The 27,686-nt window shown below is 40.5% G+C and overlaps 3 protein-coding genes across 3 annotated transcripts in view; 1 reads left to right on the top strand and 2 right to left on the bottom strand.

Moving 5' to 3' along the window:
* The window catches only part of dok6 (docking protein 6), a 49,962-nt gene extending 34,511 nt beyond the window's left edge, over window positions 1-15,451 (top strand). The window contains exons 5-8 of the mRNA XM_008278509.1: window positions 2,606-2,795; window positions 3,161-3,299; window positions 4,364-4,469; window positions 14,244-15,451. Coding sequence (XP_008276731.1) covers window positions 2,606-2,795; window positions 3,161-3,299; window positions 4,364-4,469; window positions 14,244-14,398 — 590 coding nt within the window. The 3' untranslated portion in view covers window positions 14,399-15,451. The remainder of the gene's footprint in view (window positions 1-2,605; window positions 2,796-3,160; window positions 3,300-4,363; window positions 4,470-14,243) is intronic.
* A 3,854-nt stretch (window positions 15,452-19,305) lies between these two features.
* On the bottom strand, window positions 19,306-25,788 carry cd226 (CD226 molecule). Its single transcript, XM_008278510.1, is given in 8 exon segments — window positions 19,306-19,606; window positions 21,222-21,276; window positions 23,483-23,585; window positions 24,002-24,382; window positions 24,577-24,900; window positions 25,604-25,712; window positions 25,715-25,761; window positions 25,764-25,788. Coding segments are annotated over 8 exon segments (1,071 nt in total). The 3' UTR covers window positions 19,306-19,579.
* Window positions 25,789-26,173: 385 nt separating this feature from the next.
* Window positions 26,174-27,686, bottom strand: part of rttn (rotatin) — a 31,495-nt gene continuing 29,982 nt past the window's right edge. The window contains exons 43-45 of the mRNA XM_008278508.1: window positions 26,716-26,819; window positions 26,480-26,549; window positions 26,174-26,348 (exon numbers count right to left, since the gene is read on the bottom strand). Coding sequence (XP_008276730.1) covers window positions 26,269-26,348; window positions 26,480-26,549; window positions 26,716-26,819 — 254 coding nt within the window. The 3' untranslated portion in view covers window positions 26,174-26,268. The remainder of the gene's footprint in view (window positions 26,349-26,479; window positions 26,550-26,715; window positions 26,820-27,686) is intronic.

The raw sequence follows: 27,686 nt of genomic DNA, 5'->3' as shown, positions 1-27,686 counted from the left end.
TGAGTGGATGAAACAAAAGGCTTTAGCCTGCAATTTCAATTAGTAGCCCTCCCCAAACAGCAGGGGCCGATAATTAGATCAGAGTTCATTTTCACTGTCCCTAAAAATACGCCACACCATGACATTGCCATTTTCTATCCACTCCAGACACGAGGCTTATTTTGAATCATTAAGCGTAATTAGTGAGAACTCATTTAGATTATGGAGAACTCTCTCTCTCTCCGTCTCTCTGGCTCTCTTTATCTGCCTCAGAGAGATAGTTTAATGTGAACCGGCAGATTTGGCTCCTTGATCCCAGTACAGCTCACTGGATGCCTAGATGGGCCCATTGTAGCTGATGTCAGATAAAGGACTGTTTAAAATACCTTTTATCTGGGCTGTTTTACTCTACTTTTACTATATAGGTTGGAAAATTAATTTTACGTTTAAAGTGAGCCGTGGTTAAGTGGAGTACCGATCGGACAAACAAAATACAAACCAACATAGTGAGACAGTGAGTGAGCGAGTGTGATATTTGTGTGTAGTGTCAGACTTTGTTCAGAGTTGGCTTATTTGTTATTTGGAACCCAAAACTAAGTTTGGAATTTTGTTTTGAGACCCACCGGTTTTTGTATTTTCACCCTAAAAAAAAAAAAAAAACACAAGGAAGTGGCCTTGAAAATGGAAAGAAGAGCAAGACTTTCAAACAAGGGTGGTATTGAAGCCCCAGAAAGTTTTTTTAAAGTGTGTATATATGGATGTATCTATACTTCCTAACAACAACAACAACAACAACAAGAAAAAACAGCCTTGCTCTACATTTCAGCAACTTTTGAGGCCTCTAACATCAGTAGAATATGATGTGGCAAGAATGGCAAGCCAAGGTTCCAGTTTTTGTTTTTGATATGTTGACATGCAGAACTGGTGATAAGGACACATTTTTAGATCCACAAAACCCAGTCTGCATAGGGGTCTATATGTTTTCATTATATGTGCAAAGTTCCAAGTTGCTTCCATGCTGTCCTTTTGTTGAAATTTAACAAAATAAAAGGCTTATTTTACCTTACGTAATACTCCTATACACTGAACAGAGAAACCGATTCATCTCTCAACACAAAAACAAATCACGGCTACAACAACGAAACAAGTGAAACAGGAAAAAAATTCCTAGGTCCACAAAAGATATATATAGAAACATTTTCAAAATTCAACCATATTTTTATACAGAACTTATCTTTGGGGTCCGATATTACAAAGTAAACGCTGAACAAAGTCTGAGATGGTGGAGCATCACATCTCCTTGCCTGAATTGACACAGACTGACCTATTTTATATAAATACTCTTGCAGTATTTTAGTAACCGTGTGTTACATTGCTCCCAGGCTAAAAAAAAAAAATCGAACCTTTCCATCCCTCTAACAGTCAATATCAGCAATTTGCATAGCAGAGAGTGAAAAATAATCCATGGCTTGATCAGAGCGCGTAGGCATGAAGTGCCAGTGCCTTGTAAAGAGCCCACATCACGCACATTTAGAGGTTTAGCATTTTATTTTTAGTCATCTATTAGAATATGTTTACATACTTTAGTGCTTAAAAGCACATTATTTTTCTCATACTTTGCTCGCACAGCATCTCTTCTCATCCTGTGTCTAAAATACTTTATTTTTAAGCTCCGTTTCGGCTCCTGCCTCTTTAAGAACCCCCTCCCGTCTGCTCTGATTGGTCAGCTGCTCTGACAAAAGCGAAGAAATGTTCAAAAATGTACCATAAGCCCAGATCTCTGAGTATACTTATGCACCCCTAGGAGAATGAGTTCTAGTGAGGAAATAATGGCAGACTGCGAGGAAGCTGCCCATTCTTTGTTTGAGGACGAGCCAAACTAGCTGCTGGGCAGGCATTATGCAAATGTGTGGTGACATAAATAAGCAACGAAAGAAAAGCCAGGATTTTAAATGAGGTGTTTCAGGCAGGTGAGGAGCTGCAGGGGGAAGAGTAACTCAACTTTGGGTTTTCTGACCTTCTAAACAGCACAAAAAAGCTATAAAACACTGAAGAAAAGGGAAAACATAAAAAAGCATAAATTATTGGGAAGCAAAGTGACACCCCAATCTATTGCCTTGATGTGGCTTTTCATCCATCTATTTACTCTCCGCAAATGAAGAGTTCATTTGCATAAACAGATAACTCCATCTTTGTAGATTTTCAGAAAACGTATTTTTTTGTTGTTTGCTTGAGATAATATCAATCAAACTGAAGTAGAGTGGATTTGACTCAGTAGAAATGACATGACAAAAATAGAGATAATTTAAGATTAATATTGATATTGTCTCAGGTAGACGATGGGAAAGTGGGTTTTCTGAAGGTTTGTGGAGTTGGCTGTTTTTGCAAATGAACTCTTCGAATATAATTTAAAGGTTTTGAGCACAATATATAAAGCCATCGTAGAATAGAGGAACAATGCACCTCAACATTTCAAAACTATCTGCAATGCTAAGTTCCACAGAGAGAATTAGTTTTTGATGAACCACTCATTTAATGTTGGATGTAAGAAGAGGTCTATACTCACTTTAACAGTATTTAACAGTAGTTTCTCAAATCTCAATAAGTGTACTGTGAATTCTTTCAGAACGCTTCAACGTGTACCTGATGCCCACCCCCAACCTGGACATCTACGGGGAGTGCACCATGCAGATCACCCATGAAAACATCTACCTGTGGGACATTCACAACGCTCGCCTCAAACTCGTCATGTGGCCTCTCAGCTCCCTACGCAGATACGGTCGTGACTCCACCTGGTTCACTTTCGAGTCCGGGAGGTGTGTGTGTGTGTGTATGCAGATTTAGTATGCTAGCGTTGTGCATGTTCATGTGATTGAAATGTAAGCAGTGGGAGGGAAAAAACTTAGTTTTTGGAAAAACTTTAACAAAGCAACTTTGGAAATCCACAACATCCCAGGATATCAACATTTACCGCAGAGCCCTTCAGGCGACAGTGTGACAGGTGCCTCTGTGAATGTTTGTGTACTGTATCTACTTGTGTCTCTGCGTGTTTGACTTCAGTGGGCTATTATAGCAGCGTGCTTTCTCTATAACCAAACATTCAGCCATGCATATTTGTAAATCAGCAATCCAAGAGTGAGAATGATCAAAGTGTATCTCTGTGTGTGTGTTCCTGGCGCAGGATGTGTGACACAGGAGAGGGTTTGTTCACGTTCCAGACGCGGGAGGGGGAGATGATCTACCAGCGGGTCCACTCGGCCACGCTGGCCATTGCCCAGCAGCACGAGAGGATGATGGAGGAGATGGAGAAGAGCTCGCAGGTACATTTGCACATTTTTTGGTTGTTTATCTCGCATCCACAGCTGCACATGATAAGACCAACAACTGTATTGTTCTCCTGCCAGTATTAAAAACAGCTAATAATGAGGGCATTCGAGAACGCGGCACTGTTTTAGGAATAATCTGTTGATACTTACATAATGTGCATCGCTCTAAAAGACTTGCTAAAATATCCCCGTTGCAAGCGGTGCCAGAAGTAACACTGAGAAATGTGTATACAAACTGCTTCTGTCCACACTCGAATTTTCAAAAATGCCTTGTTTCTCTAGTATTTCAGTGGCTTCTTCTTCGCCTGTTTGATTTAAGCTGATCAAACAAGCGTTTTATCGAAGCTGTTTGCGGGATTATTTTTAGAAACCAATGAATGCAAAGGCACTAAATCGTGATTTTCGCACAAGATGTCCACACAAACACAAAAGAACACACATTTCTCTTGGTTTCTCCCTCCAAATTGCCGCTTTGGACCACGAGCCCTGTGACACCCCGTGGTCTTGGCCTCCGCTACCTCCTTCCATCACAACAGCCATCCTTCCCTTCCTTCCTTCCTCCCCTCCTCCCCGCTATCATCTGTATTCTTTATTTATGTAGGCCTGCCTAGTGTTTGATGAGCCTTGACCATATGGCCATGCTCCTGGACCCCACCATTTGGGAACATTTCCAAATGCAGCTACCATCAGCTCTATAAATTGTATGACGAGCTACACAAAATATACCAGTTATGTTGCAGATTGGGTGAAACTGCATGTTCACGACTGAGTAAATGCATATTTTTTTATATTTTTTTTGCAAAATATCAATTTATTTCAATCAGTTTTCTAGCTTTTAGTTTTGGGCCTTTAGTTCTACTTTGCAAACAGAAATCGAAAACACATCATTCAGTGGCGAAACAACATCACGATCCCAAATGAATCCTGATTTCAGCCATCAAGCAGCCATTCAACCTGCAATCCGCCGTTCACGCTCTCCGTTTACTGACACACGCAGAGCGGTTCCCGTGTTGTGACTGAGTGACAGAAGTGAGAGAGTCTTTCGCTGCCTGTTTCAGATCCACTCCAGAGAGACGTTAACCAAGTCCATCTCCCTGCCACGCAGCGCCTACTGGCAGCACATCACGCGTCAGACCAGCGTGGGGGATCTCTACAGTTACCAAGGTACATACAACAAGTTACTAATCATCTTAAGTATGCTGCTGCTGTATCTTTGCCTGCTTGCGAAGGAAAGACACAGCGAGAGAATACTGCTCACTGCTGATGAGGATTTTCACAATTACCACTTTGTAGACTTTGTTTTTGTCCACATTACTGATTTTACACATGGAAAACTGACTCCACATTTCTAGAAATGGTTCTATTTTTTCATTTTTACCTTTTCCTTTAAAAAAAAAAAAAAAAAAAAATCACTGTTATTTCTTGTCTAACATTGATTCAGAATCTGTAATACTGGACAAGCAGATCAAAACATTATGGCTGAATTAAAATATGGAAAAAAAATGAAGCCGTCACATTAACAATAAAACTGATAAAGCAACTTCATGTCACAATAATACAAAACTAAACATGTAGAAGATTTTTATTGTGTAAAACTTGGTCACAAAATTTTTTAAAAATCCTAAAACGTGCTGGGGAATTTTTAAAAAGACCAAATATCTCAGACAGTATTTGATATATTGAACCAAAACATCACAGACACCATCTAAATGTTCAGAGTTGATGATAAAGTTTCAGGTGGTTTGATGTGGAATTACCCAGAATGCAAAGCGCTGCTGCTGATGAGTGAATTAAAGTTTGGTTCTTGAAGCTGCTGATTCCTTTTTAACAATACATTTTCCATTAGCAAGCAAAAGGAAAGGTCGCACTTTTACCGTCTAATAGTTGTGTGTGTTTTTTTTAATGTTTGGCCTGAAAGTTAGTTTTGTCTGATGCACACCTGATAGGCTTGAGCTTAGGAAAACTAAATGACGCAGAATAGCCCCACACGCAGTCACAATTGATGTTAATATCCACAAATCGCACACAGAGAAACAGCTTCAGGTCATCAGGTTAGTGAACTCTGTCCTCTGATTCCTCTGTGTTCGCTGCCTTGTTCTTTTTTGCCAGATCCCTTTGCACTGTCCTGGCCGGTGCATATATTTGTAACCTTATCATTCATATGAAAATAATTAGGCCACTTTAAATGAATACGCTCAGCTCTGAAATCTCGACTAAAGCCATTATCAGTCTGGAATTTTAATGGAAATATCTGCATTGGTGATGAAAGTTATCTTAAGTTCAAATTCTGAATAAATACAATCTATGTATTAATAATACACAAATCATTGTATTGTTCTTGTTCATACTGAAACATGCAGCGTAGCTTGGAAAAGGAACGTGCAACCCTCGGCTAATGACATCAACAAAAGCTAATTGGAGTCAGGAGTTTACGAATCTGGAGTTCAATCAATGGAACATGATTGGCGGTGTGGATTAGAGCTATTGGAGACTTATAATTAAGAATAGCTGATTTGCATGAAGCTGGAAAGTGTTACAAAGTTATCTCCCAGAGTCTAGATATTCATCAGTCCACCAGCAAAATGAGTGTAAATGGAAACAATTTAGTCCTGAAGCCGCTCTCCCTAGAAGTGAGCGGCCAGCTAGATGACTCTGAAAGCACAAAGCAGAATGCTCAGTGAGGTAAAAAAAGAAGAAGCCCAGAGTAGCAGATAAAAGCTGAAAGGAATCAGTGGAGCTGGTTAACATATCTGTTTGTGAATCTACTAAATGCAAATCATGCATGGAACATGTTGTCCATGGCAGGACACCACAGAGGAAGCTGCTGCTCTCCAAAAAGGAACATCAATGCACGCCTGAATTTCTCAAAGATCGCCTTGATGCTCCACAGTGCTGCTTAGAAAATGTGTTCCGCACTGATGAAACTAACTAAGTACTTTTGGAAGAACATACAACACCATGTGAGGTGTAAAAAGCAGTGATGTTCTGACCTGATGTGGAGGTCTGGGCCATGCAAGGCATTATTGAACTAATCGGTATCAGCATAAACCTAAACCCAAACCTTTGTTTACAGCCGCTGTCACACAGGTCAGGACAATCTGTGGCAGTATGTTGGTAGGGTGCAAAGTTTGATTAACGTCCTTTATCAGTAACCTGCAGCATTACCAGTCAATAATCAGTTAATTGAACAATTGCACAAATTGAGCACAGTTGACATTTGTCTTCTGCTGACATTGCCATTTTAGTTAAAGGACACATGAGACATCCTAGTCAGACCTGGTTTGCGCCTGGAAGAACTGCCTTGAAGCCATTAACCATCACAGGAAGTCTACGTCATGGTGGCCCACTGCTACCTAACCCTTTATAGGGCACTCATTGAAATACTTGGAACTTTAAATCTTCAACTCTCGAGTGCTATTGGTGGATTTAAGATAACATTTTTTCTTGTTTGGCTTTTTAAAGAAGTTTCAGATTTCAAATCAAAGTTGTTGCCTCACCTCACCTACCAAGGGTATAACGAATTACAAAAATATGTGGATAAATTTATTTATTTATTTTTTTAAATGCACATTATAGATGAAGGAACATTCATTTCCAAATCACCAGTCAGACTTATGGAACTTATAACTTATGTCAAAACATCACTCTGGCTCACTCGTGATTGGTTAGAGGCTGTAGTGACTGAGTTGTGATGTAGCTAACCTTCGTTGATTGGCTGGATGAAGTCATATGATTTGGCACTCTGTCATTTTGAAAGCCTGTGGAAGTTACCATACATGGTTCCTTGCCCGATAAAAGGTTAATCCCCCACAATGCCCTCTGCTTGCCAGTACAGCACCGCCCTTAGTCTGAGTAATAAACAGCAGAAGCCTCCACCTGGTGGAGCAACCAGGTACTACAACTAATCTACACAACATTTTCGTGAGGAATAGATGTTTTCACCATCCTCTGGAGCTTGTGGAGCAACAGTACACTCTACCCTCACCACACTACACTTCAAACAATGCTTTGTTCTCTGGCCTGGAGCTTTACAATAGGGTTCATGACCACCTACATGTCATTAAAGAACAGCTTTGATGCAGAAATACAATTGTGTTTTTTAATGCACATACACTGGCTTTACTTAAATAACTTGTGTTTGAAGTGTATATTAGCGATCTACCAGTACTAAGTTAGACTGTAATATAAAGGATACCAGTGCATACCAACATAAAAACATCAACCCAGAGGTGAAGTACAGCAGAGGAAGCTGCTTTGCTGTGTCTGGGCCTGGACAGTCCGCCATCCTTGAGGGGAAAAGAGATCCCCAAGTTTATTTAGGTATCCTCCAGCATGCATTTTGTCCTATCAGCTGGAATAGGCTCCAGCCTCTGGGATAAGCTCCAGCCCTCTACAGTATAAAGCGGTGGATAGGTAATGGATGGATGGATCCTTCAGCATAATGTCTGGGTGGCTGTCCAGCTGAGGCACAGTTGGAGCTGGGTGATGCAGCCTTACAATAAGTATAAATATCAAAGTGAATCTACTACAGAATGACAAACAAATGGACTCTAGTTCAAACCAGCCAGAGGCCAGACCTTAATTCACCAAGGATGCTGTAGAATAACTTCAAGAGAGCTGTTAACACCAGATACCCCAAGAATATGGCTGAGCTGAATCAGTTCTGTAAGGATGTTTTTTTCTCTCTCTCTCTCTCTTTGATAACCAAAAGCAAACAGATCTATAATCTACATTACATTTTACACAAAAATTATTTGTGTGTGTGTGGTCTTGCAAGGAAGCACTTTCATGTTTATATCTGTGGAAGTGAGGAAGACAGAGTCACCCTGAATACATTAAAATTCCAACAGGTCTATAGCATCCAGGCTTAGCGCTGTTCGTCCTTTAGATGCACTTAATGTACAAGTATACTTAAGAAAAACTAAGCGTGTGTGTGTGTGTGTGTGTGTGTGTTTGTTAATGTGTAGATGTAGACCAGAGGCAGAAAGGTGATTAGTGAGCTGATGCGATTATGCTCTGTCCATGGTATTAGTTGATTAGTAGACTTATCTGAGGATTACGGGCCTTTTGGCTTTCACTGATAGAGCAAAACAGAAAGCCAGGCAAAGATGAAAGTCGCTCTGACGTCATAATTTTCTTTTGAAAAGCTAAGGCAGGATTTTTTTTTTTTTCATTATCATTTAATTGTGGCCTGATAAGCTTAAAAGCAAAGTGTTCCATTCCAAACATCAACATGTTTTTTTACTCATATACACTAAACGGAGAAGCTTCCACCTCGGGGTCATTATTTATAAGCCCACTCTCTGTAAAGTCTCCTTTTTAAACTCTTCCTTTCCAAACTCTGGTGAGCAGAGGAGCTTCTCTCTCATCCATCACCTTGGCATCTCCACTGGTCCTCCCACACTTTCTCTGTGTGTCCGTCCGACTCGGAACAACCCTCCACCTTCTCCCGCTCATACACATTCAGCGCTTCCATTATCTCCCCTCCTTTCCCATGAATAAATTGAATGCATCAGTGTGTTTGAGGACGCCGCGATAGGTCTCGTCAGACAAGGAGGACGACAAGGTGATTCTGAGGAGTGACGGGAGTTTAGGTCCTGTTTTGACACGGGAGGTTCGGATTGTGAAAAGGCAAGTCAGGAGAGCCGCGCGCACGTCAGGAGCTGCCGCTGCCTTTAACGTAGCTGCGAGCCGTTCTCAGATGAGCGTAGCCGTGTGCAGTAATTGCATTGATTCCTCACTGGCAGAAGGTCTCCACCTTTTCTGGAGGTCCGTTACATCTTATGTGCACACAGAAGAGTTAGTCGAGCACAATGGTTCCTAGTCTTTTCTTGGTGATGTGCCCTTAAAGTACTCCTTTCATCCACCCCACCAGACATATTCCAAATGTGTTCAATTAACTAAAAAACAATGGCTTATACAGGGCCCGTAAAACATATTCACGTTCGTAGAAGTTTTTCTCTTTTATCGCTTTTCAACATTGAATCATGGTCAATTTTATTTGACCTTGTTTCAAGAATTTGCAAAAAAAAAAAAAGAGAGACTCTTTTAATGTCAAACAGATTTCAAATTCATTAAAATCTAAAATAAGCGATTGCATAAGTATTCCAGTAATTGCTAGAAGTCACACAATTAGTGCAATGGAGCTCATCTAAGTGCAGTAGACTCCTGTATCTGGAAGGTCCAGTCACTGGTGAGTCAGAACTCCTGGCTATAACTACGGCATGAAGACAAAAGAACACTTCAATCAACAGTTAGAAAGGACTATTGAAAAGTATAAGTCAGCGAATGGGTACAAGAAGATTTAGTTAAATCCATTCATAAAAAATGGATGGAATATGTCAGCGTGCGAGAAAGTGGCAGGTAAGGGAGACCATGAGTCCTCTGAAGCTTTACGGGAACAGCTCATATTAAATTTTGGCTAGACTTTACGAAAAGGTATGTGTAGGACTATAAAGTTAACTGGAAGAAGGCTCTTTGGTTTAATGAGGCAAAAATGTAGCTTTCTGGCCATCAAATAAGACGCTATGTTTGGCTGACACCAAACACTGCAGATCACCATAAACACACAATCCAAAGCGGTAAGCATGGTGGTGGCAGCATCATGATGCGGGGATGGTTTTTGGCAGCAAGGTAGAGGGTCAAATAAATACAGACAACAAGACAAAGCGTATAGACAGAGCTACATGCAAACGGTTTAACAACAACAAGGTGAATGTTCTGGATTGGCTGAATCGGAGCCCAGACCTCGATTCAATTGAGAATTTGTGGCAGGACTTGAAAAGGGCTGTTCACTCATGATCCCTAGGCACCCTGGCAGAGCTCGAGCAGTTTGCAAAGAAGAATGTGGCAAAAATTTCCAGCTGTGCAAGGCTGATTGAAACCCATTCACACAGGCTCAATGCTGTAATTGCGGTCAAAAGTGCATCTACTAAATACCGACTAGAAGGGGGTGAATGCTTGTGACATTTTATAATTATTTGTCATTACTTTGTAGAATCTGTTTTCATTTTGACATAAAAGAGTCTTTTCTTTTTGTAGATATCTTGTCCATACAGCTGGTAGTATTTGGTGAGTTTGTTGAAGTTTAAACTGCTACCAAAAAGGCAGAGGCTAGACGTTTCACCCATTCATTACCTTGCATTCAGCTATTTATTTCGTTAACTGTTTCTGTTGTTTATCTCGCACTTTGAGTAATCAATTGTCAACCATAAATCCATTAGCTAACTCTCTACTCAGCTTGATTGCCAGCGGGCTTCGCCACGCATTTTAAAGTGCTGCTGTTGGGATGTTACAGCTCACTGAACATGTGGGTAAATTTTAATCATTTTTAATTAATTCTGCATTTCTGTGTCGTCAAATCAGTTGAGCTGTTCTGACATCTTTCCAAGTCAGCCCAGGGAGCTGCAGAAACACCTCAGCGCCTTAGCATGACCTCACATATTCTAACAGTGGGGAAAAAAACCCATCTTTGAATACATGTTTAGACGCACATTCAGGAAGTAAATCAAAAGATCAGCTGTTTTTAAAGTACATTTGAATAATAACGATGCCATTAGTTATTGGACTAATAGTTTGGATCTGTAAAGCGGCAAGAAATCAGGTTTTTGGACCATGATGGCTGGCTGTGTTTGCTCCCTGGCTGCATCACTGTGTGCATGATGAATATCCAATCAGCACAGTCAATTTGCTGAGTCATGCTCGGGTTGCTTTCAAATACCCTGCGGGTCCGGGGGAATAATTAAGGAACATAGCTTCCTTTCCCCTTTGAGGTTTATTCACCTATTTGTTTATTTCTTTGCCTCAGTTAGCGGGGGGGAACCTGGCAGTAAAAGAGTGTAACTCCTTTATTTTAATATTTTTCACATCTGCCTTTTTATTTATCTGGAAGTGTCTCAAAAACACCTCCCAGAAGCCTTGTTTGCCATAATTGAAAATAATAATTCAATTCAAAGGAGTCAAATGCGTTGTGTTGAAAAGAAAGCGGAAGATGTGGCGTAGAAAGAAAAACAGCCCTGATCACTTTGAAACAAAATTCGGCCCCAGAAGATTTCTATTTAATCAAACCCAAGATAGATGTTTTAATCTCCAGAAACTACGGCATCGACTAAGACAATGTATCTACTTTGTGCCATCTCCCACTTCTACTCTCCTAATGTTATTCACTCTTTTGCATTTGAGTGAAACCGCTGTGTTCTCCGAGTTTGCTGATGCGTAGAAATGAGTGCACTTTAAAGTTCTGGAGTTGGAAAAGCAAGGCGCCACGCCTGTCGGAAATGGTTCAATTACCAACTCTAATATTGGGAAGGCGGAGGGACAAGAATGCTTGTATTTCTTCGTGTACTCGTTTTTGTGTCACTTTTTTTTTTTGCTGCTTTTCCACATGCACTCTCCCCCACTCTACATTTTATTGTGCTTCACAGTTTAGTGCCGTAGCATTAGCAATTCTAATGAAACGGAGCGCTGTTCTTAGTTTGATCGGCTGGGAGCGATACGAGGGGATTTTACCGAGAGGTAGCGAGTATCAAAGGCACGGGGACAAGATGATAGCAGAACAGGATAACACGATCTTATCTGCAACAGGCAACATGGAATACTGTAGATGTAGATGTAAAAAAAAAAAACAACTGAATCCCATGAAAAATTCATTACAAGCAGGTAAAACTGAGTTCAGCTGGATCTTCCTGCTGGATGCTTGGGAAGTTTATCACCTCAGCCATCAGTGCACATTATCCAAATTTAAACGAACTGACCCAGCCTCATGTTTTATCACTTCTTTACTACGCAGGAGACACCGATGCATGTCAGCACTCCTGCATAATCCGTAGTTTGTGGCACATTCAGCCTCTGTTTCTAGTTGTTAGCAGGATGCCATCTATGTTGTCACACTTTTGAGGAAAGGAGGTGCAGACAGGTGTGTGTGTGTGTGTGTCAACATGCTTGCATGAATGGCCCTGCCTGTGTATCCGGGTTGTGCTATTCTCTCCGTCAGCGTGTGTGTGTGAGTGGCCTCCCTGCCTTGTCCTGTCTGCTCCGGCCCAGCAGCTGCCACCCCAGGCCAGATAGGATGACATGACCTTCCCTGGTAATGAAAAGGCACTGACAAATCACTGTCTGCTTCTCATGGGGGGCAGCAGAGGAGGAGGGATGCTGACACCATCATCTCTCTGTGTTTTTATTATGATTTTTTTCCCCCCCTGTATGTGTGTGCGTGTAAGTGTGTCTACATTTGTGTCCAAAAGCGTGGCTCTCGTCAGGGGTCTGGCACCACACAACAAACGCCACTGTTTCTGACTGAGGAGATGATGAGATCTGCTTCACCCTCTCTGTCGGCACTCGGCTCCCTGCCTCCTCTTTTTTTTTTTTTTTCCCAGCCCAAATTGGCCTTGGTTGAGGAGAGGGATTGTCTTGGCAAAGATGTGAAAAGGATATGCCTGGTTGCGCACCAGTCGTTTCAGCAATCTATTAAGTACAACGCGGTCCCTCTTTTTTTTTTTTTTTTTAAACCTGCAGTCTTTTTTTATTCCAGAGTGTGGATTGTGCTGCATTTAAAACCTTTAAGCTATCTTATTTTTCTTGATTTCAGGGAGTGGTGAAAAGGAAAAAAAAAAAATGCTAGCAGACAGAGGTGTGTATGTATGACTCACCTGTTATGGCTGGTGTTTTGGTCTCGTCCTCACACCCACACCGGCCCCTCTGCGCTTCCTCCTGCAAGCTGTTCCCTTAACTCGCACAGGAAAATGCTTTTTCTGTGTTTTCCTTCTCGGTGTCTTTCTTTAGTTGCGCATCATTTCTCTTCACACTCCTCTTTCTCTTCTTTTTTTTTTTTTTTTTTTTAAACCAGACTTCTCTCTTCTCTCTCTGTGGCTTTGACATGCACTCACACAGCCACTTGACATTGATTGCCAGGCTGTCTGGGTCATGTTTTATATTCCACGTCGTGGTGAGTTAGCGGCGCGTCTCACGCTCTGAACTCGGCTCCCTTTGGTGGCATCATGACTGGAGCTGCTGGCTGCACACACACACACATGAACACACACACACACACACACACTTATGAATGATTTGAACAGCTTAACATCACATTTGCTAATATGAATTTCCGCACAAACAACAGAGGAGAAAATGATCTCTTTGTCAATTTCGGCAATATAGCCCTGGAAGAAAACAATCCAATTTTAATTTCTTAATCAAATTTCAATTAACCTCTGTGGGGAAATTGATTTGCAACGTCTGAAATATACTGACTCGCGAGCCTGCTATGTTATCGGGGTCCCATATATGCTATAGGTTAGAGTTGATTACAGTGTTGTGTTAGGTTTTGCACCTCCTGAAATATTGATCACTGGCCACTTCCTCCTTGTTTGGTGCATGATCAGCAGCCTGCCAGCCACTTTATCCTCAACCTACCTCTGTGTGCACATCTCCAAACAGCATTCTAATATATTATTAATGGTCTCACAGTTGCACAAGAACAGCCCTCCACCCACAAGTATCCATTACTCCCGCTCAGTGCATTTAACCAATATGAAGTGCAGAACAAATTGGTCCAATTAATTTAAATTAAGGTGGTGAGGGAGGATGCAGGAAAGAGAGATGACAGCAGACGTTCTAAGAAGACGAGGCGGTGAAATGAAGTTGTTCATCTGCGATACAAGGCGGCTTTTTTTTAATATCTGTTACTATTGTTGTATTATGCTGTTTTTTTTGTGTTTGCTATATTCCCTGAGAACCACCTACATCTTAAAAAAAATCATTTTATTATTGTAATTTTCATTTCTTTACAAAGATATTACCGTGGACAGTAGCTAAGCAACAGTTGTACCACGAGTACAATTTTGGTTGTGAAGCAGTTGAATGTAGCTCATCAACTTATTTTATTCCTGCTCCATTGATTCTATCTCCCTCCCTTTTTTTTTTCTTCCCCCCCTCTCACAGGAAGCGGCCTGACGATGACGTTCATCCCTCGAGCACAGACGTTCCCCAGCTTTCTGTCTGACGAGCACGAACAGGAGGAGAGCCAGCACCAGGAAGAGGCGCCGTCGCCCTCTAGTGGCTGCGAGTCGAGTTGCAGCCTGAGACCCCTCCAATGACAGAGAATTGCTCGAGCAACACTGGACACTTTACCCCCCACTGTAGAGACGATGTAGAAATATGTATAGTGACGTGTAATATATCATTTCCTGGTGATACTTACAAACAATAGTGTCAACTGTAGAGCGAGCGGTACATGAAAAAAGGAAGGTCGTATCCTTCCTCGCGTCGTCGTGTGACAGCAGAAGTAGCTTCAAAGATTGCACCAAAAATCCTTTAAGTGTAGTTTTCAAGCATTTTATATTGCCATCATCCTGTTAGAGCCAGCATGATGCCCCCATTTATTGTTGTTTTTTTTCAAATCACTGCACTTACAAGACGTTAACAAGGTTCACTGTAAAACAATGTTTTAAAAAAAAAGGGCTTTTTTTTGTTCTGAAACTGATGAAACCACATCGGGCTCGTTACAGCGATGTGCAGCCTCAGCAACCAATTCGCGAGAAATTCCAGCAGTTTTGACACATAATAGTACTCCCACACTGACTGCACTCAGCTTTCTCTTAAGAATGTGAAATTGATCAATGCCTTACACAAAAACAGCTTGATGCTGATGGCAGTGATGAATCAGCTCAAAGCCCTTAATCGGTTACTACCAGCAAAAAGGAAAAAGTCATTCAGAAACGGGCCTAAAGGATGTAGGAGTGGACTGTCACGTCAGAAATGATAAAATGCAACCTTCTCACAGCCTCTGCTTTAAACTGCCAACCTTACCTTTCACTGGAGCAATTTGATTTTAATAGCTTCCCAGCTCCTCTTCAGCCTCAAACTGTATATCTGATAACTGGTTCATTAGCTAAAGGTGGAAAGAGAGCGATCTAATGGGGTGAGTTATGTAAAGCAGAGGTACATTTGGCATTAGCGGCTCTTCGATGCACACTGTGGCAATAAAACATCATGGTAATGTTATTTTTTTCTGCTGGTTCATCAAGTTCGTACAAAATTTAACATTCTAGGAATATTAGAATCAAGGTGTTTTATTGAGAAAATGTGTGCTCAGTGAAATCATTACAGCAATAGTTATTTGCTAGCGTTGTTAACGTTAGATTAGAGGATTGACACCACACTCATGTCTTTTTATTTAGCAGCTAGCCTAGCCCTGAGCAAAGGTAACAAAATCTGTAAACCAGCACCTGTAAAACCACAACCTGCTATTTTTACAGATAAGTTTTTGTACAGATTAAAGAAATAAGATGTAACATGTTCATTTGTGATCTTTAGAGGGACTGGTTTTGGGAATTTGTTACCCACAGAGCCGGGCTAGCTGTTTGTTATTGATTCCAGTCTTTGTGCTAAGCTAACTGAGTTAACCTGTTGGTGGGAGCGTCATGTTTATTGTGCAGACCATAGATTGTATATAGAAGATGGATGCAGTGATATCACCCATTGGTTTGTGCACCACTGTTCCGAAGCCTCGAGGTAGAAATTTTGCTCTTCTGAAACCAGATCTAAGGAGCGAGAGGTGACTAAAAACTCAAGGATACTTGTGATGTAGTCGTGGCCTGTCAATCAGAGGGCAGCCTTGTTCTTAACTATCCTGCTTTATCATCTGTTTTTCTCTCATTGGGACCATAATTTATAAAATAAACACCATGCTGTATTCAAAAAGTCCTGAAAAAGGGGATTGAGGACATAAAGTCATTAATAGAATGTTTACTGAGGTGAGAGATCGAGGAGGAAGTATTGATATCCCACTTCTTTTTACAACCAGAAGAGTCGCCCCCTGCTGCCTGTTAGAAAGAATGCAGTATTGATTTCAATTTTCAGACCCAGAGGCTTCCTCCATCTTCTGTTTACAATCTATGGCATTGATGTGGCATTGATCTTCTCACAAAGCAGAAATGTCTATTGCCGACAGAAGAAAATGCCAAATTATAAGCAAACACAACATAAAACACACGTTATTTCTGACCCACTGGCCTGACTAACCTATTTAAACTGTTCACTTTTTTTGAAGAATGTCAGACCCCTTATACAGTCCCGCTCTCCATCCACTAGCAACAGTATGAATGAGAAGTGTGAACTCTCACTGAAACAAAACCTGATAACCTATATGACATAATTTCATGAAGTCGTTCCTGTAGCGTGATTGAAATGTGAGAATGTGAGCGCCGTGATGAGAATGTTCTCTGCATCGTCCTCTTAGAGTAAGAAGTGCCTTCCGACACAGACCGCAGAGTGTGAGATATAACCAAAGCAACGGCTTTGGGCTTTGAGTTTACCACTGTTGACAGAATTGTTAATGCTGTACCTTCAAAACCACTTTAGAAAGTCTTAAGTTTTATTGAAGTATTGTAGCCCCAACTGGTAAAGCCATGTCACAGCTGAAAAATACTGAGTGTAACGCTTGTTGCCCATTGGCGGCTCTCACCAGACACGGATTCGTCTCTTAAATACTTGTGGTAAAGGCAGATGTTCACCAATTTGCCATCCTACTTTTTTTTTTTTTTTCTTTCAAAATCCAGACATTACAGCTACAATAGTGTAATCAAAAGGGTTTCCAGTGACAATCAGTTTTAGGCAGCAAAGCAGTCTTTCAGTGTCAAATATAATCACTCACTTCAGTGTTTTTCTGTTCCTGATGTCGTTTTGTTTCAGGTATATGTCTAGAAATGCAGTAGATATTAGATTTATAAAGGTCTGGGAAAAGTACAAGGACTTATTTTTGTGTTATGAAATTAACGTTTGCAGTAGTCACTTTATTTTGTTATTTAACAGAACCCAACCCTCACATTCACTCGAGCCTCAAAGTGCCCATCCACACGGCAGTTGTTAGCCTGTCAGAGCCGGCGTTGAGACGTCAACATATCCGGCCTCATTTACGCCCCCTAGTTGTCTCGAGTCGTAGCTCAAGTGTGGTTCATAAATGTTAATCGCTCCACTACGTCGGGAGCCGTACTTACTGAGATGACTGGAGAAAAATACTAGCTGATTGTTTAATTATTCCGGTTTTTTGTTGTTTATCGTAGCCATTTGCCCGTTCGTAGAAGTGTCATGTATATTTCCGTTACTGCTCCGATACGATTGTGTTTGTGTCCGACATGTTTTGTGTTCTCTTAGATTATACGTTCATAGCACTTTGAACACACGAGTGTAGGACTACAGTTTTCACTAAATGTACATATGTAATGTTTTTGATGATTTAAAGAAGAAAAAAAAGGTAATAAATTGAATGTTCTATCATGTATTAGGAATTTCTTTCATGTCAGTAGGCATATTTAAAATCACTGCATCATGGGCTTTTCATTATGATTTTTTATGGTTTATTTTTTTATTTAGTAAGGTACTTTAGTACAAGGTTCCTAGCCTCAATACTTAAATTAGACTCTTACATTCATATAACAAATAATACCACAGGATTGTAATTTTAATTTTTAAACTTGTTTGATAAATGTGTAATCTTATTTCTTTATTTGAAAGCACTGCAGCTCAACAGCTGTTGTTTCAAGTGTGGCTTATTAATAACAGAGACTAAAATTAGGGTTCTCCTCGAGAGTTACATTAGAAGATTAATATCACTTTATTACGCTAGAGACAGTCCAGCAGCTTAGCGCTTAGCTTTAGCATAAAGTCTACGAACAGGGAAAGCAGTAAAGTAACATCCCAAAAAAATCTACTAAAAAAAGTGTAAAAATGGCAATTAGTGGCAATCTGGAGACTATTAAATATCAGGGTATAGTTACCTCCTGTTGTTCCAGAAGTTGAGACGACACAAGACCATCCGTAAAACTACAAATTGTCATTTCCACATTTTGGTTTCGTGAGCAGATCATACAAATGGCATATTAAGTGCTGATTAATGAACTAATGGGGACATTTTGGTTCGCATTGGGGCCTGTTTAAAGCCCAGAGTGGCAGCTTATGTATGGTCGACACAATTTTTTTTCATTTGGGGCCACAACCTCTGCAAATTTTGAAGGCACTCAAAGAGGAATCAAGTGAGCACTAGCTCATCTGAAACAGCGACCGGAGCACACAGTGGACATCAGCTACTTTAGGTGCATTGTGCCAACAGGACAGGTGTTATTAAAATGTACAGTGCTTCACAAATTTATCAAACCACCTAATTTGTTAAGCACTGTATGTATATACTTATATGTAGACCTTCAGGCATCATGAAGTGCTTTAATGGGCACTCAGCCATCACCGTTTTACTATTTTGAACAGGAATGAGGAATTTCAAACTGAATGCACCTTTCTATACCCAAGTTTAGGTCGGCTCACTGGCATAGCAGCACAACATTCAGCCAGTTCAGGAATGCAAGTAAATAGCTATAATTTGACATCTTAATCAAGAAATATTAATGTGCTTTTTTTCATTTTGTTTTTGTAAAACAGTAAATTCGAAAATTCATGGATAACAATACTAATAATATTTTAGCATTAAAAAAATCATTTTGGTTAAAGAGCTTTGACATACTGGTGTATTAACCTTTATAGAAACGTTTAAAAAATGATTTTGGTAGTTACCAAAACCTCTCATTGGGTGGTGGTCTAATAAATGTGTTTAGCACTATACATATATTTTTTTCTTTAAAACAAAAGCCCCCAAAGTCTAACACAGGGCAAATCTAAAAGTCAACAAAACCCCAAGTCATCAATCAAATCTTAAGAACAGAATAATATTTCCAGAAGACACACCAGAGGATACGAATTTAGCAGTTGAGACTATACTGGTACTAACTTGCTGGGGAAAAAAAGTACTGGTTTAGTATATCATGGGATAAGTTTACCCAGCTTCCTTGTTTCTAATCTTTCTACGAACTGTTGGCCAGAATGTAAATATTCCGTTATAGAATTTGAGTGGTTACTCAGTCATAGAGACTCTCATTTCACAGTAAATTGGAGGTGATTCGTTCCGTTCAGCTTTCTTCTAACCCACTCCCACACCACAGGAAACTCGACGAGGTAGAGGCGATGACACTTTGTTTTATTTGAACCACACAAGAGTCATTTACAGTCACACACATCAGTTTCATTACTGCCGATCACACACACGGGATCACAAGCGTCGTCACAGTCATATGTACAGTTCTTCTACTGTTTCAGCGGCAACAGTGAGGTGAGAGAATGAAGGAAAAAAAAAAAAACTTGTGATACCCAACTATATTGTCCCTTTATGTTCCACATTTCTACCTTGTCCACATTTGTCTTGTTTCCTAGCGGAATAGCCCGCATATCCATTACTGCCTCTGCCACTGCCTCCATTTCTATGGAGATAAATGAATCAGATCACACAAACAGCACACAGCTTAACAATACTAGAATACCACAAAACCTTAAATATTGATTTTACAAGCTCAGAAAAAGAAAAAGAAATCATCAAAACAACTTGGAAAACTTTTGACAGCTTATCATAAAAATGACTTTCATATTTTACAGTAAAAAAAACACACTGATCAATTAACAGCAGCCAGACAAAGTAAAAGGAGCTACAAACTAAAGCACAGGATTAGCTAATTAGAGTTTAGCTTTCATACTAAGAGCCGGCTGTAACTAGAATGCAGCCATCCTAGACAGAGAGCCCGAAGGGGAAAGCAACAGTCTCAAGTGATGGTACAGCGCTGAGTGACTGCTTTTCTTTTCCGTTAGATGATTAGACACCATTGTCAGGCTTTGAATGGAAACCAGGAGGGATGAAAGTAAAAAGAGGGCAATTACACAGGCCTTTGTCAATCGTTTTACTCGGGGGTTAGACAAGTGAAAAGAGTGATTATACAGGCTTTTGTCTGCTCTTCTGCGTGCTGGTTACTGTCAAATATTGTTTTCCCCAAATCAAATATTTCCTCAGCAGTAATTATGAAGTACATACTACATTTAATTAGAGGGAGCGGGGCCCGGTCCAAACAACCCTGTCAGCTTTTGTGACTTCTAGAGGAGCACCAGCTTGTTAACTAATTTCCAACCACAGAAGGAATATTAATCAGTGTCACTGTGATCCCCGCATCTAATTACAGAAACTCAAATAAATGATTGCAATCTGTCAATATATGTCTATTTCTGCTGAGATTAAAAAAAAAAGAAAAAAAAGATGTGCTTTGTGTGTGAGAGGCTGACAGAAAAAAGCACCTTCTCACATTATGCGGCACATCGTATTTACATGTGTTCATTTATTGTGAGGCCGATGTTGGGTTTTGAGGGCTCGTACGGTGTGTAGGTTGGCATAGACCGGGCAATTTTTGATCTGCCTGGACTTCTTTGTCACCCTGGGACACACGTGGATGTTCTCATAGAAGTTTGGCTGCGAGTGTGAGGGAAATGTTCATAGCTGTTAGATGAGACAGATGATGATGTATTGACGAACAGTGCAGCAGTTTGGCAAAACGTAATAAAATCTCCATTGACGGTTACTTTATCAGATTACACAGCTGTTATTATAGCAAGAAAATTCTAATAAGTACTATTCAATGAGGAAAAATTATAGCAAAATGTGCTATACTTCAAATATTGATTTATATTTAATATTAAAACAGTTTCCTGGGAATTAAGAATGCAGCATAATCCCAATAATGTAGCAAAGCTGCCGCCACAATGTCTGTCACAAGATTTAATATAAATATATAAAAAATACAGTAACAATATTACATTTTTAACCATTATTCACACATTATTCAAACTTTACTACACTCTTGGTCGTCGTGAAGCAGTTTTAGTTAAGTCAGCAAGCAGAAGTTAAAAGGTATCAGGTTAAAAGATGAGAGAAGGTTATTTGTAAAGCGTGAGGGCATCGTAGTGAAGCGCGTGTCTGATGAGAAGGTAAGGGAGCGCCTTAAAAGCGTCGAGTGCGAAGGCGAGAGTAGTTAAAATGAAAAACGAAACACCTACCTGTCTCTGAGATGGGTGCAGTTTGACTCTGTACTCCTCTCTTCTGTTCTTCTTTCTGCTGTGATTATCAGACAAATGTAAGCAAATAGCACTGGATATAGAGTTAAACAGAAGTTGTTGCGGTGAGGGTCCGGGCCAGCTGGGAAGTTGCAGTTGAACCCTAAATACTCAGAGACTGGCTTCTCCCATGAAGAAAAAGCTTTAATGGGGAAATATCAGATGTACAGTGGTCCTCAAATTTGTTCATACCCTCTCATTAAAGAAGGAAAAAACAGCTGTCATTGAAATAAGTTGAAATTGACAAAAGTAATAATAAATAATGAAAATCATGACATTGCTTTTGAATTGTGGTTCAACTGAAATATTAAAAAAACAACAAAAAAACAAGTATGATGGGACCCGTAAACTAACATTTTGTTGAACAACCCTTTGACCCGATCACTGCAATCAAGTGTTTCTGTAACTCTCAATCAGACTTCTGCACCTGTTGACAGGTGTTTGGATTTTGACCCACTGCTCATCAGCAAAGTGCTCTAGTTTGTCCTGGACAGTTTTGTTTTTTGTTTTTTTAAATTATTCTTTTCAACCACAATTCAAAAGTAATGTCTTCTTTCACTAAATTATAATTTAGTAAATTTTTATTTATTATTACTTTTTTCATTTTCTAGTTATTTGTGTGACTGATTGTGTCTTTTGCCTTTTCTTTAATGGACGGGTGTGAATACATTTGAGGATGACTGCAATTCCCTAATTCAGTAATTTCTTCCAAAAGCACCAATAACAAACCAGGGTCACATCTGTTATCCATGCAATTGGCTTGTAGTCCTAGAAATGGAAAATCCAGCTGCTTTACCACCTTAGTCCAGACTTAAATACTATTGGACAGATTGCCATGAAATCCTGTACAGACATGTTTCATGGTCTTTAGAGGATGGATCTGACTGACTTAGTGCAACATTGTGGCCTATGTCCTTAAAGCGCCAGAATAAAGTGCTCGTTTAAACAACCAGTTAAGCACTCAGGATGTGGTTCGCTTCAAGGTGAGTGCTTTTGAGAAAGTGGGATGTTCTGGTCTTAAAAGTAGAAGATGACTGAATGGAGGGTGTGAGGGTGTGAAAAAACATTTGCACTACAAGTGGATGTGGTGTAGTTCAGAAAAAGTGACAACTTTACACAGTTTTTTTTGAAGCTGTGAGCACAGGTATGACTATGAATTTATTTTTGTTTGTTTTTTCCAGAGCTATAGAACTGTCATGCCAGACTTTCTATAGTTGCTCTTTAAAACTGTATCATTGCTACTCTGGGCACTCCAAATGTCTCATAAAGAATAATCTTTGGTAAGTTAGCAGCTCATTGTAATTTTCTACAAAAGTTCACAAGTTCATTAGTAGTTATTGTTCAGGGCCTTGACCTTATTATTCAGACTTGTTAGCTATGCCAGTCTCATTTCTCTCCTGTGAAGCATTTCGGCTCAACAGCTGTTGTTTCAAATGTGTATAAAAAATGGTGAGTTGACCTGATTCCTACAAACTGCTTCATAACAGAAATCAATCCGCCATCTTTGTAGCATCAGCAAACTTGGTCATTTTAACAACGTCGCAGTATAAAATACAGTCATGTGTTGGGTAATGAGTTTGAAAACCTGTTGTTGCTGATGTGTTCAGCGCAGTAAAACCCACAGACAGAGAGACTGATAGAAATCTTGCTGCAAAAGTTAGTTATATAGCCTCATGGACATTATTGTATTAAAAGCTGAGCTGAGGTGGCAGGTGCTTCTAGATGCTGCAAGATGGAGTGGACACAGAGACATACAGCATCATTCACCGACCTTAAGGCCATGTACGCTAACTGATTTGGATGTAGCTCAGCACTGGGCAGATGTTTCCACGCTACACGCTCAAACACTTCCATTACAACAGATGTTGAGGCATCAGGCCTGTAGCCATTTGAGCAGCTAATAATGGGCTTCTTGGGCACTGCAATGATTATTGCAAATTTAAAGCATGCAGTGACTTTACTCAGCTTTATAGACCAACTTAAAATACCAGTCAAAACAGAAATAAGTTAAGCAGAACCAATCTAAAGTGGCAGAGAACACATGATCAGCATTAAGCCTATGAGCAAGGAGCATGTGGCGGAAAACAGAGCTTAGTTTTGTTCACTCAGTTGTTTGTCTGAAACTTCAGCACAAATAATAGACAGACCAATCTTCAGCAGTCAAGTTTAGTTTTGAAGTTTTGTTTGGTGAACACACATCTCACCTGTGTCTTACTGCTACTATGAGGATGGCAATGAGTAGAAGAAGTCCAGCAGCTCCCGCCCCGATGTAAATATACATCATGTATAACGACAGGCTGAATCCACCTGGTTGAAAAACAAACAAACAATAATGTGAAAAGGACCAAAACAGCCTGAAAGCTGGTTTCTCCAGTTAATCTCACATTTAGTGTTTGTGGTGAATGATGTATTTCACACTTGTTTTATGACACATACGTCATCACAATATTCATAGCACATGTGACGAACATTCACACAGACACCCACACGCAGCTCAGCGCTCTGCAGAATCCTAAAACATGCCACAAGAAGTTGTGGTTTTTTGCATGAGTCAAGTTTTGTATCACTTGTGAACATATGACACTGACATCACAAGGATTGCTCATTATGTTTCATCCATCACTCTGCTCTGTGAGGCACGTTTGCATCCATAGATCATCTTTAGCGTGAGAAAAGATTCATCATCCAGTCACACAGCTGAATGTATGTGTCTGTTCTCATACCTGGAGCGGTAACAGTGAGCTGCACGCTGGTGGTCTTCACACCTGCATCTGTGTTGAACGTGCAGCGATAGAAACCGCTGTCTTCCTGCATCACATCCGTCATGTGAAGACTCACGTCGAGGCTGTCTGCACAGTTGACTTGACCCCTGTCGCTGTAGTCTTCTCCCACCAGGCCGCCCTCCACCTTCTTACACACTCCGATGATGTGCCAGGGCTCGCCGTGCAGCATCTTCTCCAAAATGACCTGGTAGACGGTACCACTGTGCTGGTGGTTGCAGTTGATGGTCAGGTTGTTGTTCTGCTCCGCTACTAACTCGGTGTCCGCCACGGTCACCTCTGGAGGCGGGGGCTCTGTGCCGTCGTCTTCTTCTGGTGGCTCATCTGTAAGCACAGGGAGGAGGGAGACACAGCTCGTCAAAGACAGAAAGAAATCTCAATGTGTCATGGAAACGATAGGATAGCACTGTTAAGTTTCATTTCCAACATCAGTTCTTTTATCTCATGCAGCGGGGGCGCGTTGATCTGACATGGCTCAGAATTTCCAGCTCAGCGTTTTTTTCTGCCGTGACATTTACCTAAATCTTCCACCTGAATGTTCCTGGTCCAGGGTCCCTGAGGGAAAGTCTGAACAGAGCAGTGGTAAAGCCCGATATCCTGATGAGTGACGTTCCTCAGGGAGATGCTTCCGTCCATAGGCGTGGTCCTCAGGAACTCTATTCTCTCTCGGTACTGGTGAGAAAAAGCCACTCCGTACTCTGGATGGAAAACAGCCACCGGATCCTTGTCTGGCACTTTGGTCCAGGACACCATGCTGAGGTTGCCGTCCCAGGGGCACAAGCAGTCCAGAACCATCCCCTCCTCCAGTCGGACCGTGACAACCTCTTTCTGCTGGACAGCAACTGGACAGGAGGATATTGCTCGTTAACATCTCAATCTTCACACAATGTCATGACTTTGATAAAGTACTAATTCTTAACTATTCTTTCCCAAAAACAAAACAGTAAATCCAACTTCCAGACAGGATTTATATAATCGATTACATTTTAATAATGTCATTTCTTGGTTCTGAAACTACAAATGAACAAGTACTTGTATTTAGGTGTAAGCAATGCGGCATAAACGGCCGTTTTCCCTCTAAATCTCCTCTACTTGAAGATTACCACAGCATTCACAGCTTTGAGGCCACCCCTTGGGTAACGGTGATTAGGCTAATTTGAGCCAGCACACATAAACACCACTGACAATAGTTGGTGATGAAGCTTCCAAGTTTTCAAAGCCTTTTATCTGAGCTGAATGACAACTGATTTCAAGTCTAGTGAAGCCACTGGGAGAGCTTCAGTAGGTTTAGAATAGCAATGTCTCACAAAACTTACAATAACAAGCTTTTGTACCATCACTCAATCCAATTAAAGTAAACATAAAATGTGAAATAAAAGGACTTTTTTTTTTTTTTTTTAAGTCACTGATTATAAACTTTAGGAAAATCCCTCCTTTCAAATTATCCTGAAAGACAACATTCAACATTCCGAGTAAAAGCGTCACCACGACACAAGTCAATTCATTAAAACTATAAAATCGTTAAAAAATATGTCAGCTGCATACCTTTAAGAAAAGGGAGGAAGATAAGTACCACGAAGTACCAGTAGTCCTTTTGTACAGCTTCCATCTTGCCCCACCGAGGGAGAATGAAAGCTGCATTGATGAGACAAGTGAAGAGGCACCCGAGCTGCACTTCCTGCTAGCTCTCTGGCTACACAGAAAACTTGAGCTACTGGGACACACTTCATGGTAGCCCACTGTTAGCTCATTCCACACAGAGGGGGCACTTTATCGCCAGGACTGGGAATAAACGGCAAGCTGGTGACATAATACAGCATGGTGGGGTTTCTAATTAAGTTTTCTGGATAGAAAGTGAAATCTGAGTTGGTGTTTATTTTTGCAATTTCAAAACACAAATGATCAATTACAAGTTTCCAGTTTTAAAGTGAAAGTAATTCAGCAGGCGCAAGTAAGACCTTGTGGTTTCCACCAACTAACCAAAGGGGGCATCGTGTGGAACTGCAGCTTAACACCGTCATCACCACAATAGACGTGTTCAAAGCCACAGCCGGTGTCCTGCTGAAAAACATCATCGCTGTCACGAAAACTTCTACTGAAATGAGACCACAAGTAGACAAGCCAAGATCAATTTTAATATCCACATTAAATCTTACTTGATAGATATAAAACATGATACAAAACAATATTTATAAAAAAAGACAATTCATTCATCTATTTAGCAGCTCGGAAAGATTTTCGAGGCACTTCAGCAGGTAGGCACTTGTGGGTTCTTGCTTCTTCTCTGCATCTGCAGTTTAGAAACAACAACAAAAACCACGATTGTAAACAATGGAACAATGGTTGTTGATATTGGTACGTTCAGATTTACAGACGCAATTTCCAGCACAGACGATGATTTGTTTTTATTAAAATACATACCCTTCTTAGAGACGGCTTGTGCCTCCTCAATTCTCAATCGAACAGAGGGACACTTCAAATAAGTCTTGGCCTTCGAACGGAAATCAGTAAACAAAAACATTGGTCATTTGTACTGTATCCAATGAGAATGAAGCTTTCAAGCAGACAAGATTTAATTTGACATATTTCATCAGTAAACTCCAATACCAGCCAATACAGTTGTGTGTGTGTGTGTGTGTGTGTGTGTGTGTGTGTACCCTCTGATTGTTGTGGAGCAACGCCCAAAGTGCAGACGCTCCCACACAGCGGGTTTCCGTATCTTTACTGTCCAGACAGCACAGCAACACCTTCATGGCTTTGTCTAAAAAAAAAAAGACAAGCTGACAATCAGGAGGGTTCATCAGCTGAAAGACAACCAAAGATTTGTAGAAAATAAAGAGCCCTTTTAATTTAAAATGACAAACATTATAGTTACCACACTGCTTAACCAAACAGGCCCATTCAGGTAAAACTCGGTAATATAAAAGCATTAAAGCTGCTCACATGGACAACTCAGTGATTATACTTTTAGGTGCAAAAACACTGATGAACTGATCACTGCAACTATCTGGATTATATTCTCATATCTCACAGTGACATCAGTTGAAACCTGATCAGGGAATGAAGTCACACTGCTTAGTTCCTGTAATCTGACTGATTGATTGATATGTACAATAAGTGCACAGCATGCACAGGAAGTATGCGCTTTGCACAGGAAACAAAAATACTGTTGCAAGATCAGTTTCCGTGCACCTGGTCTCACAACTCCCACCTACGAGGGGATTCAGTGGGTCTTTCGGTCTCAGCGACTTCCTCTGTTTTCTTCATCTATGTGCCTTAAAATCACTATATCTTTATCCACATGTGAAATAACTTGTTCTAAAACATAACAGATAGTGAACTTAAACTGTACTGATTATTTGTAATGTTAATATTTTAGTAGCTTCAGTTGTCCAAGCCAACACTGACAACACTGATTTGTTCCTGTTCGGAAACCAAAAGCCTCCGCATCAGAGATGAAAGCTAAATTATAGCACATACATATACTACATTACACCTAGCTTACACAATGCACACTGTGAACACAACATACACATTTTAAAATGAATTCCCTGTTTGACCCTAGTTGAGCGGTCCTGACAAATATATCTTGTGTATCTCTGTTTCTTCACCAGCTAATAGCAGATAT

Source organism: Stegastes partitus, unplaced genomic scaffold, assembly GCF_000690725.1.
Source record: "Stegastes partitus isolate 25-593 unplaced genomic scaffold, Stegastes_partitus-1.0.2 Scaffold125, whole genome shotgun sequence".
Lineage (NCBI taxonomy): Eukaryota > Metazoa > Chordata > Actinopteri > Pomacentridae > Stegastes > Stegastes partitus.
The sequence above is the reverse complement of the archived record's forward strand: the minus strand, read 5'-3'. Positions and strand labels throughout refer to the sequence as shown.